The 20,090-nt window shown below is 34.8% G+C and overlaps 1 protein-coding gene across 12 annotated transcripts in view; it reads left to right on the top strand.

Moving 5' to 3' along the window:
- Rdl (Resistant to dieldrin) overlaps positions 1-20,090 on the top strand; it is a 334,093-nt gene that overhangs the window by 180,396 nt on the left and 133,607 nt on the right. For 3 of the 12 annotated variants that reach the window (XM_076765717.1, XM_076765712.1, XM_076765708.1), the window contains exon 3: positions 11,256-11,323. The exons of the other annotated variants lie outside the window; for them this stretch is intronic. In XM_076765717.1, the coding sequence (XP_076621832.1) occupies positions 11,256-11,323 (68 nt within the window). The remainder of the gene's footprint in view (positions 1-11,255; positions 11,324-20,090) is intronic. 12 annotated transcript variants of the gene reach the window in all.

Below are 20,090 nucleotides of genomic sequence, written 5' to 3'. Positions count from 1 at the left end.
CCATAATAAATTCTGAGTTTTTGATATGAGAATAATCTTCTGCTAATAGCAGTATTTACGGTTTAAATAATGTAACAGTTTAACGAACAAAGTATCTTTTAACCTATTCGTGTCAAGTGCTATGATGTAAGAATAATTCTTCAATTTAAAGTTACAAATAATTTATCAACCAAATAGACAAAGTCTTCTTTATTAAATACATATAATTACATTTTGAAAATTAATTACAGAATAAATAATCAATAATTTACTCATTTTATTTAAATTATATATAATGATGAACACGCCAGAATACGCAGAATATACAGGGTCTCCAAAAAAGTTGAGACCAAACTTATACTACGTATTTCTGAGGTCAAATGTTTTCAAACTTATGTCGGAGAATGCTTTATTGAAAAGATATAAAGTTTTAACGATATTTATGACTTGTTATGGCAGTTATAAGAAATGTTCGAAAATTCCTGCCTCTGCAAGAATACAGGCTTCCATTTGTCGATTATCGAACTCTTTCAAATATTCCAACTGAATTGGGAATGATAGTAAATGCATTTTAAACTGCCACAATAAATCTTAAATACCTTTCCAATAAAGCATATGTGAACATAAGTTTATATGAATGTTTTTTTCATCCTTTTGACCTCAATAATCCGTAATATAAGTTTTGTTTCAACCTTTCTGGACACTCTGTATGATATATAATTTATTATAAACTCCAATATTGCGAAGTTTTTGACAATGGTTTGTTCTTATCTGAAAGATACTTATCGTGAAACGACTGTATACATTAGAATTCAATATGAAAATAAAATGGTACGTATTTAATAAAAATATCTTAATCATTGTATTGTTAAATTATTGAAACTTTTAAATACCTCTGATCTATTGACAGAATAATGTAATTGTATCAGAAACACTTGTGTACGAGTTACGTATGTTAATATTCATTTTTAAAACTACATGATATATACGTATACATATACAGGGTGAACCATATAACTTGATCAGCTTGATTTATTACTCGTGCTCTGTTAAAAGTGATTTTTGCCTAGTATAACATGATTTATATATTAAGAAACACATTTTTTTTATCACACTTATCGTTCTTTGGATATTAAGACGAATTCGACAAGCAACACAACAAATATATATTTTTCTATTTAAACAAAAAAAAAACGTTAAGAATTTTTAGTTGAAAGGATTTCACACGTTATTTCGCATGTTATCAAGAAGAAATAGAAAATAACAGTTAACAAAAAATTTAACATACTCTTCTTAAAGCTCTTCCTAAACCATGTTATACTAGACAAAATCATTTTTACCGGACCATTAGTAACAGAAAGAATTAAATAAATCAAGTTACACGGTTCACCCTGCAATATAGATAATAATGTATTCAACGAAGTGATAAACTTTTATAAACTTCCAATGTATCGAAGCTGTTAACATTGTTATTTTACAGTAATTCATGCATCGTATTTGGGTTACGTTTTGGTAGGTTTTAGGACCACGTCTGCTTTTTAATAAACCTTAAATTCCATACGGGTCCATTGGTATACGTATGTGTAATATCAAAAATTAAATTTACAGTTTTTCCGTTTTCATTATATTATTAAATGGTTTGAATAAAACTAAAGATTTAAGTATTCATCAACTCATACCTATTAAAAAATATCCTTCTAGTCTAATATTATTTATAATACAATAATCAAATATTTTGAAAGCCCTTATATTTGGATCTGTTAAAAAATTTGATATATTGCATGAAGGTATCCAACTGTTTTGTGCTAATTTGGAAATCATAATATACAGGGTGTCTAAAAAGGTTGGGACCAAGCTCATACTACGTGTTACTCAATACATAAAAAGACACATAAAAAAAGTTAATACAAATTTATGTCCGAAAATGCTTTATTGGAAAGATATAAACTTTTAAAAATATCTATGATTTATTATGCTAGTTATAAGAAATGTTCGATCACGAATGTATTCAAGATACATTTATTGTTATTTTTAATGCAGATGGAGTATTTAAAAAAGTTCGAAAATCACTAATTCGACGAATGAAATTCTACATTCTTACAAGAGGATGGAATTTTCGAACATTTCTTATAATTACCACAATAAATCATAAGTATTTTTACAAGCTTGTATTTTTTCAATAAAGTATTTTCGAACATAAGTTTATATGAACTTTTGTTATGTGTTTGACCTGAGTAACACGTAGTATAAGTTCGGTCCCAACCTTTTTGAACACCCTGTATCTGTGATTATTTGTTCATGGACAATACCACGAAAAGTGATCTACATCTTTAATAGAATGGGATCACTACAAGTTGGCCTTTTATTATTTTCACTCTAGTAAGAGACACAGCAGAATTATAGTGATTAGATCTTAATGTATCGAGTGTTAGATTGAATTCTCTAGAGAGATCTACAACTGTCATGGGAAGGATACGAACTATCCGACTTCGATTTTAACGTGCTTTTACATAATGATAGTAGAACGATCCCTTTTGGTATATGCAAAATATTAGATGTAGATATCCAATACTTTTTAAGACATAAATAATTAAAGTGGGACAATTAGAAGTTCTGCATAACCCCATCTATTCACAGGATGTCTCATGAAATATAACATTAATTCAGTTTGCAAGTCTTTGTGTATGTTATGAAATAGATTAATTTGTTTATAAGTGTCACTTACAGATTCACTGTAGTATATGAACGTTATTCGAGTCTGGTGAAGGCAATTCTCTTAATTGCTACAGCATTGCAACATCAATAAACTCCTACTTGGTTTTCTTTCAATACAGAAATACACAAAAACTTATGAACTCAATTAATATTACTTTTTACTAGACATTTTGTAAGTAGATGGGGTTATACTAACTCATAATTGTCCCACTTTAATTATTTATATCTTAAAAAATATTGAGTATCAATACCCAATATTTTACATACAGCAAAAGGGATCACTCTAATATCATTCTGCAAAAGCACATTAAAATCGAAGTCGGACAGTTCGTGTCCTTGCAAGTGGTCTTTACACAAGGTTAGCCAAAACTTGCTGTACATCTGAAGACAAGTGATTCTTTGTGTAAAAATGAATCGATTATATGAAATAAAATATTTCATTCAAAGTGGTAGTTTTCGAGAAAATGAATTTCGAACATTCGTCGGATATGTAGTCGATGGAGTACGACTCGAGTAACGCGTCTGATCATTACGCACTACAGCAATGCTTGGATAAGTGAGCAGTAATCACCTCTACTACTGAGAGGGGATTCCTGTTGACACACTCAGAAGCTCAATGTCGAGTGGAATGCGTAGTCTAACCTGATCTGGGCTCGAATACCGGTGAGACAGTACATGTATAGTACACGATGCAAAAATGAAACTTTTTTATTTTTGTTTTTTTTTTAATGAAACTTTTACCAATGTATTTGTGAGAGTTTTCCGATTAAAATAAGCCCAAACACGATGTAATTTGTGTTTAACCTAATTCTGATAGAGTATAAGATCGTGTTAAATACAATTAAATGTACACTCATTAAATACTCAAATATGATCCAAGTTATATCGTGTTTGGTTTTATTTTAATCAGAAAAATTTATAAATATATTAGTAAAGGTCCCATTAGCAAAAAATAAGAAATTAATAAGTTTCTCATTAAGTTATTCTTATTTATCCTTCGTTTGCTGTCCTTTTCTACGCTCTACCGAACAATGTAGCTCAGTTTTTGGGTCTTTCTGGGAACTGAAAATTAACCATGCTTTTATAACTGCGAGATTTCTGTGTTTCTCGCAGTTATCCAAGGCTTGCTGTATTTCTACTTGTTTTTGAATTTTTAAACATTGCATTGACACGGTATTATCCATTTCGGTTGATTATAAAATCAGTAAATAACAGATAATACCATACCGCAATTAATGTTTACAAACATAAACACAGATAGAAATAATGATTAATGATTGGATACAGCATCGAGTCGTACTTAAACACATAAGACCCGACGAAATTTCGAAATCTAATTTCTCGAGAACAAAATCTCTTACGAAAAAGTTATATCTCACACTTTCAATCCATGTTTCCATGAACTTTTATCTCCCTTATATGTTGAAAACTATGACCTGGATAAAAGGTAGATTTCCCTTGTATATCACCATGGAGGTGTAGTGACACTAAACGTTTCAACCGCGCGACAACTAGAAGCCGCGAAGAAAAAGGGTAGTTTTAGCGGCTTTCCTTCGCACGGGTAGAATCCATGTTCGGAGCAGAATCTTTCGGATTGCTTCTCTGATCTTGTAAGTTGCCCGATTGCACAACAATATCTCGGGGATCGATTGGTTCGCAGCACGCGGGAGATGATCGATTAATTGCCGTCCGACCGCAGGAAATTCGCAGGATTAATCGAACTTTGTCGCGGAGGGAAAAGGAAAACTTGTTCGAGGGCTGTCCGGATGGGTCGGGCTGTTCGTCGGTCGTTCGTACGTGTCGAGAACCGATTGGCGCTTCGTCGATGAAATTAGTTCGGTTGCCGTGCTCAGAACCGCATCGCCTCGGGCTGTGTGCTCCTTTGATCTGCTCTTCGTTTCACGAGGACGCCTGGGATCGCGACAATCGCGTAACACGATTACGATCGGACCGTCGCTCTTCGAACGCTCCTTCGGCACGGCTCGATGTCCAATTTCTTGGCACGGTGCATTGGAACACAGATCGGCGCTCTTAAATCGACGAAATTTCAATCAACCGAAACCACGCGCGATCGTTCGTTACCACAGCGGACCGTTATATCGAATTTTTCTTCCGCGTGCAAACCAACGACCTATGTAATATGCAAATTTCATTATTCGGGGTGAGCACGCCTTTGAAATACCACTGTTGCTTCCGATGCCACAAAAGTGACCATTTCTTATACTAGTTCGAGAAGCTACATTTTTAAGTGACATTGCATCTGTATTGTGGGGTCCATCGCCTCCCGTATTTGCCACCAGAGGGACCGTTCCTCTCGCAAGTGCTCGATCAACCTTCCATTTGTATACAGAGTGTTCAGCCATACTTGGAAAAAATTCTAATGAGAGATTCTAGAGGCCAAAATAAGACGAAAATCAAGAATACTAATTTGTTGATTGAGGCTTCGTTAAAAAGTTATTAACGTTTGAAGTTCCGCCTGTAGAACGGCAATCTCGGCGCGCGGTACGTCGCGACAGGTCGGTCCTAGTGGTTCTCACTCACAAAACTGTAAGGCTGTCGTAAACTTTAAACGCTAATATCTTTTTAACGAAGCTTCAATCAACAAATTGGTATTCTTGATTTTCGTCTTATTTTGGCCTCTAGAATCTCTTATTAAAAATTTTTCCAGGGTTAGCTAAACTCCCGGTCCTCGACTGACTACTCAATATCTAGTCGACTCAGACAGGGTCTGCTAGGATGCCTTACTGACGAGTCCACTAGCAGACTTGAAACGAAACGCTCCCCTCTCCTTTCCTTTCCCATCTCTCATCGACAGGACCCTACAATACTGTTTGTTCGCGAGAAGAAAGCTAACGAGTGTTTACATCCTCGCTTTAATTTACAGTCTACTAGCGTTGCTATCGTCGGAGATCATCTTGTTGATCTTCGTCGCCGTCCTCGACCAGTAGCGACAATGATACGACGATACAGAAATCTAGTAGACTATAAACTAAAGTGGGGATGTAAACACCCTCGTTAGTCTTCTAGCAGACAGTACATCCGGAAGAACCAAGGAACAAAAGTTATTTCATCGATATACATAGTGGTAGGATAGGAGGGAAAGTTATGATGAACGTGTCTGAAACTGGAAATATTTCACCGTGTACAATTCAGGTAACTCGTGTTTGGCATTGTCTTTCTTCATGCAACGATTTGTTTCTGAAATAATTATTCAGCAAATTGACCATCAAATTGACCATCTATCGAAACGAGTAAATTACTGTATGTGGTCACTTACTCTCGATATATTCATTTTCTTTCCTTGTCGAGAAGCTCTAGTCGTTAAAATAAAATCGCCATCTGTTATATTACTGTAACAGATTTCATTATCTGTGCATTACTGTACTTGGTCACTACTATTTTTAATATCTTACAAAGGAAACTAAAAAGTTAGTAAATATCGTATACAGTTTAATAGTATCAATTATACCAGCTTAATTTGTAATTCAAAATTATCGAAGTACAAATATGACCATAACTCGAAAATAAGATCAAATAAGTCAAATGTTTATACAAATTCATACAGCTGAAGTTATATTCCAAATTTGCTAAGAAATAGAACAAAATAATGAAAGGAAAGGTCGAATGGAATTGTTATGTCTATTTCTGTATGATTTTATTTTTTCCATAAGTGTAACGATGCACATAAAAAATACAAGTGTATTTTTTTCTATGGAATCGCATATTCATTTTTACCCAGATCGACATTTCAGGATATTCTGTATATAAAATATTAGGGTATAATGTTGTAAAAAGTTAATATTTTATGAGAAATTTTTGCTAAGACGTACATATGTTTGATTAAGGGTGTTCAAAGGTCGCGTTAAGTACTTTACACATTGTTTCTTTTTATTGTTATGAAATATTAATCATTTTTTACACTGAACTATAATATACTTTTATACGCATAATATTCTGCAGAGTCGATCTGCGTAAAAATAACTATTTTGTTAAAGAAAAAAATGCATTTGCACTTTTTATATGTATCGTTGCATTTAGGAAAACATCAAGTCATTGAAAAATAGACATTACCATACCATTCAACTTTTCTCTCTGCAGTTTCTTTCCATTTTTTATTAATTCAAAATATAACCTCATAATAACATAACCTAAAAAATATTATGTTCTGAAAATGTTACTTTCCTTTTACGTTATCAGCCATCGTACATTTTACAAGATCTCAAATTTGTACTTATTGCATAAATGGATAAAGTTGAAACGTATGTGTTCCACAACAATGTTACTTTCCGGAAAAGTAACTAAATTCATTCTCCGCCATAAACGCGGGTGCCATCTTGGCGGTTGGTATTCTCCTACTGCAAAAATTTTATGATTCCTTTTTTTTGCTACACTTTCTACAAACTTTTTGTATAATTTCCTGAATAATTATTTTGGTAACAATTCGTCGTATACAAAAAATAAATATGCCTTAGATTAATTAAACGAATTTTACGGGAAATAATATTTCAATATTCAGACGTGTTTATTATAACTTTTCTATCGCGTATCGATTAAATGACTCTTGTTTTCTAATTTCTTGGATTATATAGATAAATGTCACGCAAAAATTACTCTGCTCGACAGTTAAAAAAGTGGTCGTTTACGAACATTGTCTTTTACTTTGAAAGTGCAAATATAACGATAAAACAGAGCCTTGTTTGACATTACAAAATTACGAATGAATTTCAAATAGAACGAGTTACTTTCAGTTGCACGGGATTATAATTTATAATCAGATGGAATCCATCTAGATAATGTACTGTCCCATAGATTACGGCAATAATATTCATGCAAAATCATGATCCAGTGTACAGAATGTGTACAATAACTTTGGAAGAGCTTGTTCCTATTACCATAAATGAATGTGCTTCGCCTTTCAATTGGTAGAACACGTTTAATTTAATCACTTTAACCTACTTATAAACAGTTCCAAAGAAACATCACATGGTCACACGGGAGTCGTACAGTACATTTAATCCCCTGTTACCTTGTTTTCTAATCGAGTTGTAGACGTCACCTTAAATCTATTAAATACAACATTTGTCACTTTCTTTTAAAATATAAAATAGTATCGAATGCTAAGGTGAAATATATTAGAATATACAAGGTAAGAAGAAAAGAAATAATAATCTGTTCTTAAAATAATTTCTAATGTAAATGAAGCTTCATATGGTTAACTCGTTCTCCGTCTTTTCGAAAACTGTTGTGCTTAGAAAAAAATCAGAGTGGAAAAAGTTTTACAGTTTTTTATGATCAATAGGATAGCATATATCAATTTTGCATATTTATATTAATTTGCGAGGAGGTGATTTTCAATTTTTTAAATGGAATGTCATATAATACATGAATGAACTTGGCTTGACACATACTTTCATATGACATAAAAAAATATATATAGTATTCCATTTAAAAAATGGAAGGCCACCTTCGCTTTTTGCAAAATTGATGTATGCTATCCTATTGATCATAAAAAACTGTAAAACTTGTTCCACTCTCATTTTTTTCTAATCAAAATAATTTTCGAAAAAATCGCTGGCTAGTAATAGCATGAACATCCTGTATATTGTAGACTATTTCCTTCGAGGGAATTTAAAAAATGAAGTTTATCGCGTGCCAGTAACAACTGTTGAAGTCACGCGTGAATGTATCATTCTACTTTCTAATGCTAATAATTTTAGAAGCACTGAAATGCATATCACTTTCATTAACCTATTATACACTTGTATTAACGATAATGAACGTTTCGAGCGTCATTTGCATCAAAAAATATTTTAAAAATATATCAGTAATTATTGACTTTTCACCTCGTACTCTAATACTTTTTTACTCGGCATTCGATATTCTTTTGAATTCTTTACGACTTTCATTTGAAGCATTTTTTCATACAATATACAGTTTACAAATCAGTTAAAGTGGTTACACTAGGCAACACGCCCTGAATTTCTGTTTTATTCTACTCAAAATGTAATTAAACAGAGAAACGTTTTGTCGGAAATTATATGGATCACGATTTGATAATGTATCGAATAAATGCAAAGTGTGATACTGCAATCGTACAATCCAAATGTATAGCAAAGTAGTACAGGATTAAAAGAAGTATAAAGAAATAGAAACAATGAATGATCCATTTATAAGTACAGTGAAATTAATATTCATGAGATCTTTCGAGGTGTATTAAATCGATACGAAAGTGATTTATCATGAATAGAATTCAAAAGCCATCCAATGGGCAGTTTCATACTCATTAAACTTATCTTTTCATCAGCTAGAATACTGTGATAACGAAGGTATATCGTTCTGTTTTATAAAATATCAATGATTGTAATGTTAAGAATTGCGTTGTTTGTCGTATTATTTAAATTCGTCTAAAAATGAATTTTTAAATCGCGTTCGAACTGTTATAAATCGTTTGGTAATGTATTTGGTTACGCATAAAATACTGTTAACCCCTTAACGCTCATATTTTTCGGGTTAACCAAGAATGATCAGTTTTCTCTATTGGATTTGTTTCTAAAAATGCGGTTTTTGTTACTTACAATGTTGTATCCAACGTATAATTTGAAAGAAAACAAATATTATCATCCCTTAAACCATTAGATTAAACAAACATCGTTTTTCAATGCAGTCAGACTCGGGCATGAACGTTAAGGGGTTAAGAGTCCCACGTAAACGATTAAAATTAGGAATATGATTAACCCGAGCAACTTTGCAACTAACGAGACGAACCAGACTCGGTTAAGAGCCCTGACCAGCTTGATGCGTTATACTGAATTCGCCTACTTACCATAGTAGCGTGTTGATGGTAGAATAATTGTGCGCGTGCATGGAACACGGATCGACACTCGTTACACGACACGCGGCGACCGGAAATACTCAACAGAATAACAGGGTACCAAAAATGGACAAAGTACTATTTCGCGTGTGTGAAACGATAAAAGTGATCACAACTCGTAGGCTACACTCAGAAAAGAAAAGAGAAAATAAGGAACGAACAAAATTCTGTAGAACCTCGCTCCGATACAGTCTGTCCCGTGAATCGTAGTCGGCGGATGGTTTGTATTTGTACACGCATAGTTATAGAAAGGCACACGTTCTCTCTGTTTTATTTCACTCTGTCTCTGAACGTATCTCTCGCGATCAGCGAATCTGTACACCGAAACGGTCCTGATCATTCTCGATCTAACATATTTTCCGAGTGTAGACGAATACATATCTCACTGTCTCCTGCTTGTTACTATTTTAGCCTATGCTGTCTGAAGCGTGGTCTGCTCTTTTGTCCGACAATACAACAAAACGAACGAACACTTTTGTTTCCTCTCTAGTAGAAGAATAGTATCTTGTTCAATTTTGGATATTACATACGCACGACCGTCCCGTTAGACCATTTTTAGACGCTAGCTGCTATGCCGCGGTTGCTGAGATGGGCTGCCCGCCTGCCACCACTTACAATTATTATTATTCTATATTTTATTCCACCCGAAACCCCATGTCGCCCCAGCCCCCCCCCCCCCCCAACCACCGCCACCAATCACTACCACACTACCTTCACCCCCTAACCCCTGTGTCTGACACCGCACGTATCACACGTTCGTTTTTTCGAACACGAAAGACCCCGTTCCACGTGTCTCGAACGATGTACAACGCGTCCGTCCGATAGCTCATTGTTAAATATCAAAGACAATCACGACTAGAAGATTCGTCCGGAATCGACGATCGCAGTGACAATGACAGCAATTTTGCGATATCGAATCTGTTCTTTTAATGAGTATAGAATTTAAAAACGATTAGCGATTGCGAAACGAAAGGGAACCGGCACGCCGCTCGAGGGATTGGAAACAGGTAAAACGGGAAGGGATCGAACGAAAAACTGAGGGGCAAAACAAACGGACCAGATGCGTCCCCAAGAATACGTAGAGACACGCGTGTATAGATGGTGCGATGTAATTAGAATGGCCGACGACGCCGCAAAATAAGATACGGAAACGTACAATGGGAAAGAGTAACAAGAGAGAACAAGAAAAGAGCAGATGAAAGAAAGCGAAACAAAAGGCGATAGTTAAGTAAGGTAATGCACCTTGCCATGCGACTGTGATGGGTGTATATATATAATGGCTAAGGATTATATATATATATCTATAACGAGTCAAGTACGAATAATTCTTCTAGCTTGGAAAGCAACGTGGCCGACGAGTGCTGTTGATTTGGTTCCGTGCAGGGTGCGAGCTCTCTTCGACTTGTACGCTTGCATTTTACCCCTGACTTTCGTGTACCCTCTAAACACGTTTAAAATGCACCGGGCATCGTGAGAACGTTAAAGAAGCGGACCAGTTTGGTACGCGGAAGGTTTCGTCGGGTGTTTTCGCCTTTTATTTTCAGAGGTGTCGTCCTCGTGTCCGTGAGTCAGGGGTAAGACACGAACTTACGGTTGTTATCCACGTACAATCTACCTGTCACATGTACGGAAACTTTGAAACTAGCGGATAATCAGAGCGACCAAGGCCGGATGGTTTTCTTGATTGCAGGTCCGCCAGTGGAGGTCGGCGTCACCATGTATGTCCTCAGCATCAGCTCCGTGTCCGAAGTGTTGATGGTACAGTTTGCATTCTCAAACTCATACAGAACTCACAATCGACAGTGCCGAATCATTCATTTTCTTTCTTCCTCCCGTCGCTCGTGCCATAGGGTTTACCGCCCTCTTCTTTCACACTGTTCTCATGTAACTACCCGCGAAGCTCTCTGTTTCGCGCGAATCGTAATCGACCATTCGCGTTGCGCGATCCGATCGATCAGTGTCTCCCAAGGATCCACGGATCGATCGTGTCGCCCGTCGACGAATCAGTTTTCCCGATCGCGTCGTTCATCCCACTATGCCGCTTGTTTCCGATTGTTTGTTTCGCGATTAACCGGCGCGCGTGTGTCCTATCGCCGCGTAAATATTCATGGGTCCGCATCCCGGCGTGAAATTCGAAAGAACAACAATCAAGGGACACGCGTAAGATTAATAAACATTCAGTCTGAATATTCATGTCGTTACCATTGTTCCGCTGGGCGAGATTCGCTCTGCGGACGCGGCGCAACGTCTCGCCGTAAAGTATCGTTACGGGGCTGTTCTGGTCCCTGGGAAAAAAAAAAGTATAACGATAAATAAACCGCCCGTACGGTAGTATTTCATGCATGCATCGAAATCTCGAGGAATTCTCGACGAGCGAATGCGAAAAAGTGCACCGAGGGACACATAGGCATCGCGGCTCGCGATATTTATGTTGGCAGCAAGGGGCATATTGGCACGTGCACACCCTACATATCTGCATACATACATTTCTCGCACACGTACACGAACTCGTATCGTACACAGAGAGACACGCGTCCACACACACGGTACACTACACGGATGGCCTACTAACCTACGTTTTTATAGCTCGTCACAGCTGTTTGGTTGGCTGAACTGTTACAAGGGAACCTTGCTACGTTCCACAGTCTTCGCAAGATATATTCTTGTCCACTTCGTTTATGGTTTATGGTTGACTCGTTTAATTCGATTTGCGATGTTCTTGTTGCATGGCCCTACCCGCGGTGCTCGAATAGGCGACCAGAGGTCAATAGCAAAGTTAATAGACGCGAAAACGACACCGAAAAATGCGTTCGACCGTATGGCGAGCTGCTCTAGCACTTTCTGCGACTCTCCATCGAGCAGATCTACGATGAACTAAAAATGAACGGGTTGTATCTCGAATTCTCAATATCGTCAAAAATTATGCGACAATAGCGTTTCATTTACGAAGAGGATTTTAAAAAGAAAATAGAAAAATAGACAAATCACGATTCGAGCACCGCAGGCCGCACATACGTTGAGGCACGCATATATACGCGTAGACGTACACGTATCTTTTTCTGATTTCTACGTACAGATGTATACGTATGTATATAAGCGTGTATACAGCGTCACGTATGTTATACATATATACATATACATATATATATATGTATATATATTTATACTTACTTTCTCAATATTTAAGAAACGTATATAGCGTAATCATATGGCGTATTGTGTATTGCGTATACTCCTGTAGTATTCAAAGGATCTGTTCCGGTGTCTGCATTCAGTTTTAAACTGGCGCGAAACTGGATCGACTTCCGTCCGCCATTGGCTCTGACAGGTCCACTCGCCACGATTTGCCAGTGGGTTACACTTTTTTAAAAATAATTTTATTCGAATTGGGGAGGATCTTTCGTAAACACAAGGCGGTTGATTTGATTCTGTGAAAAATTGAGGAGAATTTCCACGTTCCCGGAATTGTTCGCTCGATTCGAGGAGCTCGTAAATCGAGGAAGGAGCTCGACGACGCTCGACCAAGATCCAGAATGTGAGTTTGGAGCTGAATGTACGAGACTGGACCCCAGGTGTTGAGCCCTGTGCGGAAACCAAATCAAGTCGACACTGTCACCTGGGACGTGACTCGCGATTTTTATATCCGTTGGCGAGCCTCCACGACGTCCGCCCCCCCCCTCCCCCACACACACACACACTTTCCTTCCCTTTGCCTTTCACAGTCGCGTCCACGAACGAATCAAAGTGGCCTGTCGGTGATCGTCTTCTCGGAAACTTATCCTCACCTCCGACTGCAGAAACTTCCACGAGGAAAGAAGCCGATTTTCCCATCGATTTCTCTCCGATCCGCCTTCTCCTTTTTCCCCCTCGTGACAGTTACCGCGCATCGGCGAAGAATCTCGCGCGAACGACGCTGCAAAGAGGGCACACACGCCCTCTATTCTCGTAGATTCTGGACACCGCGATTTATCAGACGGACGTCTCGAGTAACCAAGATAAAAAAAAAAAAAAACTAATGAAAAGGGAGCAAACAGTGGCAAAGAGAGTCCGTGAAACGATTTAACGACGAAACCGTGCCCTGTAATCCTTGTTTCCCTATGGCCAGCCGACGATCGTATAGAAACGAAGAGTATAGCTCGTGCGACGTTGCGACTACGATCGAGACTATACGAATACTGTGTCTATAGATATACATATATATATTTCTTATATTTACATTACATTATAGGTATAATACAACACCTATATGAGCTGTATCATTGTCAGTGTGTGCAGTACGCTTCTGGTCGCTATAAATCACTATGATGCCGTACACATTGTATTATTATCTTTGTGTGTGTGTGCGTGCGTGCGCTTGTACGATCGTGTGCACATTAATCCACGCTGTGTTTCGCGAAATGTGTGCACGCGTACACACAGACTAGCCAACTCGTCGAGGCGCAGAGGAGCACAATGCAATCTGCTGGGCCGAACGCGTCCTCGGACGAGCCTCTTTTTGCCTTCCGTCATTGGTCGTACACACGTTGCGTTGTATTCCTTTTCTTTCGTCTTTATGTTTTTTTTTTCTTTTCCTTTTTCAGTTTCGATTCGCTTGCGAGCTTATGCTTGAAACGCTTCTGTACACAGCTTCGTCACTATGTTCTATAGGCTCTAGATTCGTTGCCCCCACCCCTGTTTCTTTCGCTCGACCTTCGTAGGCGAACGCTCGCACCATGCGTGGCCGCGGCTCTCTTTTTGCCAAGGAATTGTTGCAAACTGTTCTTAAACGTAGGAACAAATAATTATCGATCTTGAACGAACTGCTTTTTACTTAACATTTCGATTCGTACATGTTTCAGCCATCTTCGGAATAATCGAACATTACAAACTTATAAATAAGAGATTCAGGCATTTAATAAATGATCGTTTAAATAATATGTTATCCTATGTTGCAGCGTAATAGTAAATTCACAAACGTCGATGTGGGCCCTCAGTCGCTTTTCTGAGGCACGGTCAAGTAAATATTATTAAAAAGTATCGTTACATGGCGCCACCATCCAATCTTGCAATCGAAATTATTGGCTAATGTGTTGCAAGGTAAAGCCAATCAACGACGAATATGGCCACGCCCTTAGCAAGATTACCCCTTTTGTGCAACCCTGATGCTAAAATCAGATAAAAAGCGAACCTTAAAAGAGATAATGGAAAGAGCAAAAAAATCAAGAATCAACGATCAAAGAGCGAGTTTTTATTGTGTAACTGCACAAAACATCCAGTCTGGCTAGACACTATTTGAAATATAAAATAATTTTTCTCTAATTTATTTCGTCATTTAGCTCTTGCATGAAATAATTCTTTATTCTTTATACAGGATGTTCGGTCACCACTGGGAAAAATTTTAATGGGAGATTCTAGAGGCCAAATAAGACGAAAATCAAAAATATCATTTTTTGACTGAGACTTCGTCAAAAATTAAATTAAAAAATTTTAAATCATTCTGAAAAAATTATTTTCGTTTGTAAGGGTCGATTACAATCGTTTTTGGTGAATACACATACCCCCGAAATCCTACGCATTTTCGGGAAAAAAATTCATTACTGAAACTATAATGTCTGACCATGACTGTCTGTTATCTTGAAAATTGAAAAGTTTCAAATCATTCTGAAAAAATTATTTTCGGTTGCGAGGAGCAATTTCAATCATTTTTAGTGAATAGACATACCTTCGAAATCCTACGCACTTTTGAGAAAAAAATTCGAGTATGTGCTGAAATTTTTCGGCGAAATTACAAAATTACAAATTGTTCTAAAAAATTATTTTCGGTTGCAAGGGTCGATTACAATCATTTTTGGTCATTACACATACCCCCGAAATCCTACGCATTTTCGAGAAAAAAATTCCTTATCGAAAATATAATGTCTGACTATACCCATGACATGTTTCCCTGAAATTTCATGTGTATGTTTAAAACATCATAACTTTTGAACGGATTGAAGGATTTTAATGTTTCAAATGGTAAACAACGCGTACTTTAGTGAAGAATGTATATAAATTCGAACATTTTGAAAAAGTTGTTCCTTGACCTCATAAAGTGAGAAAAAACCCATAAATATGGTCCAATTTTCAAAAGATTATAACTCCTACATTACTGAATATATTTCAATGAAAATTGTTTCTGAAGTAGAGCTCATGGATACCTAGAAGAAACTATTAGACATAATTTCTGTACAGCAGCAAACAAATTTATTAAAAATCAAAAACGAATTTTTGAGAAAATTCGACAAGGAGGTAGGTGACTAAATTTTTCGGCGAAAAAAAAAACATTCAAATCATTCTAAAAAAATTATTTTCGCTTGTGGGGGTCAATTACAATCATTTTTGGTGAATACACATACCTCTGAAATCCTGCGCATTTTCGAGAAAAAAATTCAGTACGGACGGAAGTTTAAACGTAAATAACTTCTTAACGAAGCCTCCATCAACAAATTGGTATTCTTGATTTTCGTCTTATTTTGACCTGTAGAATCTCCCATTAAAATTTTTCCCAGGGATGGCCGAACAGCCTGTATTATTCAACACAAAATTCTCGAAATCTAAATTTAATAATTTATTGTGGTAAAAATGAAAGTTAATTCATTGAAATAAAATAACAAGTAATCTCATCGCAACCCTGTTATGACGAATTATTTGTTATTATATTTATGTGAATCAACTCAAATAAAAAATTATTTGAAAATAATTTATTTATATCTCACACAAAATAAATGTACTTTTCTTGTGTAAAATAAGAATACATAATAAAATTTTGAAATTAGTAATTATTTAATACAAATAAATAAACGACGCACTATACTTATCGTTGTATATAATTTTTCTTTGTATATTTAGGTAATCATTATCATCTTATTTTTTTTTGTAACTTAAAATAATATCTAGTATGAATAACAAAAATAATAAGTAAAATTTAAATCGTGTAGAGTGACCTTATTTTCGATTACATTTCACGTTTAACATATTTCGTTACTTTTATATATTTCTTACACTCACACTGATCTACGGCTAATGTTTTTTACTTTTTTAGTAATTGTGATGTTTTCATTTTCTGCTTTCATCGTTTCCTTCTAATACTATAACTTTATTCTATTACTATAATTTTATCTAACATCATTTTAACATTATCTAAAATTCTATTACTATAACTTTAATCTCTTATTTATAGATTTATAATATTTGATGTTCCTGAAAAAGACTCGAAAACGTATAAGTTTAAACTTTAAGTAAATAGTTACTTGTTTAGAATAGACAATTATTTCCTATATTGACAAGCATAACTCCGAATATACTTGATTAACTGCATCCCAAGTTCTTTTATCTCTCTTAATTCTGACTTTAGCGCTTCATAGGAGAACATGGTCAAAAAGAATTAACGTATTTTTTGAGAGATAAAAACGTTTTTTTGCAGTTTTCAGATAATAGGTGATCTGGAAAAGGAGTCCTAAAATATAGTTGTACATAGTACTTTCAAAAATAGAAAAGAAAACGTTGAATTTTTCAGTGTCTCTTCGTTCATAAATTGTTATACCAAAACAAGAAATGTTTATCACTATTACATCTGTCAAGTACGCAAATCGTTTCATGAATATGAGGAACTTGACAAAACGAAAAATCACAAATAATTCTTACCCTGTTAATTAGCAAATCTACGATAAATCAACACTTTTTTTATCTATTTGTGCAAGTACTATATTTCTTTCATTTCTTTGACTATTTCTATGGATCGTTCTATATATTACCTTTTAAACGCTAGAATAAGCTAACGAATAATACGTACAAAGTATAAAAAGGTGAGAGTTTCCAATAAATTCGATAAATTAATCAGCAAATAGAAAAGTTTAGTACGACAAATTAGATGGACAGAGCGCCAAATGAAGCAAAGCTTGTTGCCACGATAACTTTCGCCCGAAGTAACATCAATGTCGCATTACAACGGAGACACTTCCGAACGCACTCGAATTAATTAACGTCGCATTTTAAATTCGTGAATCGCATCAGAAACCACTTACACGCGGTACAAGTTCTCCAATTAATAACAAACAACTTCCCGTATGCATTATTGTCAAGGATGCAGCAGTAATCGAAACAAAAAACTCATCGACGCGTAGCTTGAAAAATGAACGAAACTAGGTATTGAAATACGGAATATATTGTTTGCGAGCTTCTTTTTAAGGATGAACTTTGAACGCAAAAAACGATAAAGTTACTCGAGCTGTTAGATCACGATGTTCTCTTAAAATATGCAGTAGAATTAGTTACGTTGGATCAGTTTAAACAATAATAATAACGCTTCAACTTTAGAAACGAGATTTACATGAATACGTTTTATTCTATTTGCGTGGTCACTTCTCGATCAGGTAAACAGGATGTTCCATGATCAGTGGTACAACTGATAAAGGAACTCTAGTGACTGATATACGTTGATTTTTATGAAACTTTGCACAAATGTTCATTAGACTTAAGTATTTAGCCGTAATTACTTTTTTACTTTAAAAAAGAAATTAACCACTTGATCTGAGCTGCCTCTTCTATTTAAATGCTTATAAATTGTAAATAACAAAATACATAACAAGAATAGTTGCTATAAATGGTAATCTATGAGAAACATTTTTCAGAAGAATTATATTTTTACTGAAATTAAATGTCTCCCCTGTTTGAAAAATTTTAATTTTTACTCCGGATGAATGAAGGCATCTATTCTTTATGAAATCAACGGTGTATTGCAATATATGATTATTGTAACTATTCTGTATAAAATTATTACCCTAATTTTGTTTATTTCCTGTATTGGTTATTAGTTCAGCTACTGTTTGCGTTTGATTATTTGTGATAACAACAAATTCTAAAACTTTTATATAACTATTAATTTTTTATTTTTGTTATTTAATTTTAAATTAATTTCATCGTAATACGATGACTTCGTACGATTTCTGAAATATGTAAATACGATGACAATATTATAATGTGGGATTTGAGTTTCCAAAATGACAAATAAAACACTTTTTCCTCGATTTATACAATAACATGTTATGATACTGCTCGAATAAAGTTTATTTGATATAATTATTATTACACAATAATAAAACATAAAAAAAGAAGTGCTGAAAATATAAATATTTTTTACACCAAGCACAACGAAGTAATTCAGTAACTTTGGTTGAATTAACAGCAAATATAGGAAATACACAAAACTAAGTTGACAATTTTATACAGAATAGTTACAATAATTATATACCACAATATATCGGTATATTTATAAAAATAGACGACTTAATTTATCAGAAAAGACAAATAAAATTTTTCAAAAAAGCAGAAGTGTAATAGATCTCCAAAAATGGCATAACTTGTAATTTAACTATTTTTTGATGTCGTTGTTTACGATTTATAAATACTAAAATAGAAAGAGTCAATTATGGCCAAATTTTTAGATAAATTTAATAAACATTTGTGGAAAATTTCATCAAAATTAGCGTGCATCAGGATTTCCTTGTGAAAAAAGGAAATGATTCTACATCCTGTGCAAAAATAAGTCGATATTATAGAATAATATTTTGTTGCACGACGACTGGTTTGAGAAAGTCGACTTTTCACTGCATGTATGTGATCCATAATAATTAATAATCTAAAATATTATTTTATTGTAATTTATTAACTTTATATAGATACGATAGAGACATATATAAAAATCCATTCATTTATATTTATCAGTCGAACACGTATGTATTTTAAAAACCAATTTTTTCGAAAATTATATCTCGAGCAGAAATGTCTTAATTTACATTTTTTCTTTATTTTCGCACGTAGAATTCTAGTTGTACTACTTGTTCAAGGACATCCTGCATAAAAGCAAACATTGTTTTTACTCTATGACAATGAAAACAAAATAAAAAACTACTATTAATAAATCATAAGCATAAATAACAATAATCTTGCAATATATTTGCGGGGACGACATTTTAAACAATTTGTCCCTACTACAGATGACCGCTGAGAGAGTTTAAACCTTAAAATGTTATTATTGTTGTTTCAAGAAGCATTACAGTCTAATCTAATGATTTGTCTTTCTTATCTATTTTAAAAGGAATTATTACGAATGAGTTAAGTTTAAAAAACAAATTGAAGTATTAGGTCGTCCCTTATGTTCATGTCGAGTTTTGTACTACAACTTAAAGCAATAATTTAAATATATAATGGAATTTTATGAAAAACAGTGAACCTTTTCTCGTTCGACAACTCATTTTCCTTTGACAAAGCTATTATATCGGTGATACAAAACATATTTGATTTTGAATTAAAATGTAGTTCAACGCTTTTCATTAAAACATTGACAATTTGAAATTGTTTATCCACTAATGAGCCTGGAGATTGTTGTATTTCATGTCTTATAAAGTTTTGTTTTATTATATACTAACAAAAATATTCATGTAATCAGGCTCCAAGCACGATCAAGAAATTCCAAATTTTGAGCTTTGACACAATATCTATTTGTATT

Source organism: Colletes latitarsis, chromosome 5 (assembly GCF_051014445.1).
Source record: "Colletes latitarsis isolate SP2378_abdomen chromosome 5, iyColLati1, whole genome shotgun sequence".
Taxonomy (NCBI): Eukaryota; Metazoa; Arthropoda; class Insecta; order Hymenoptera; family Colletidae; genus Colletes; species Colletes latitarsis.
Note: the sequence above shows the minus strand (reverse complement) of the source record. Positions and strands in the feature narration are given on the sequence as shown.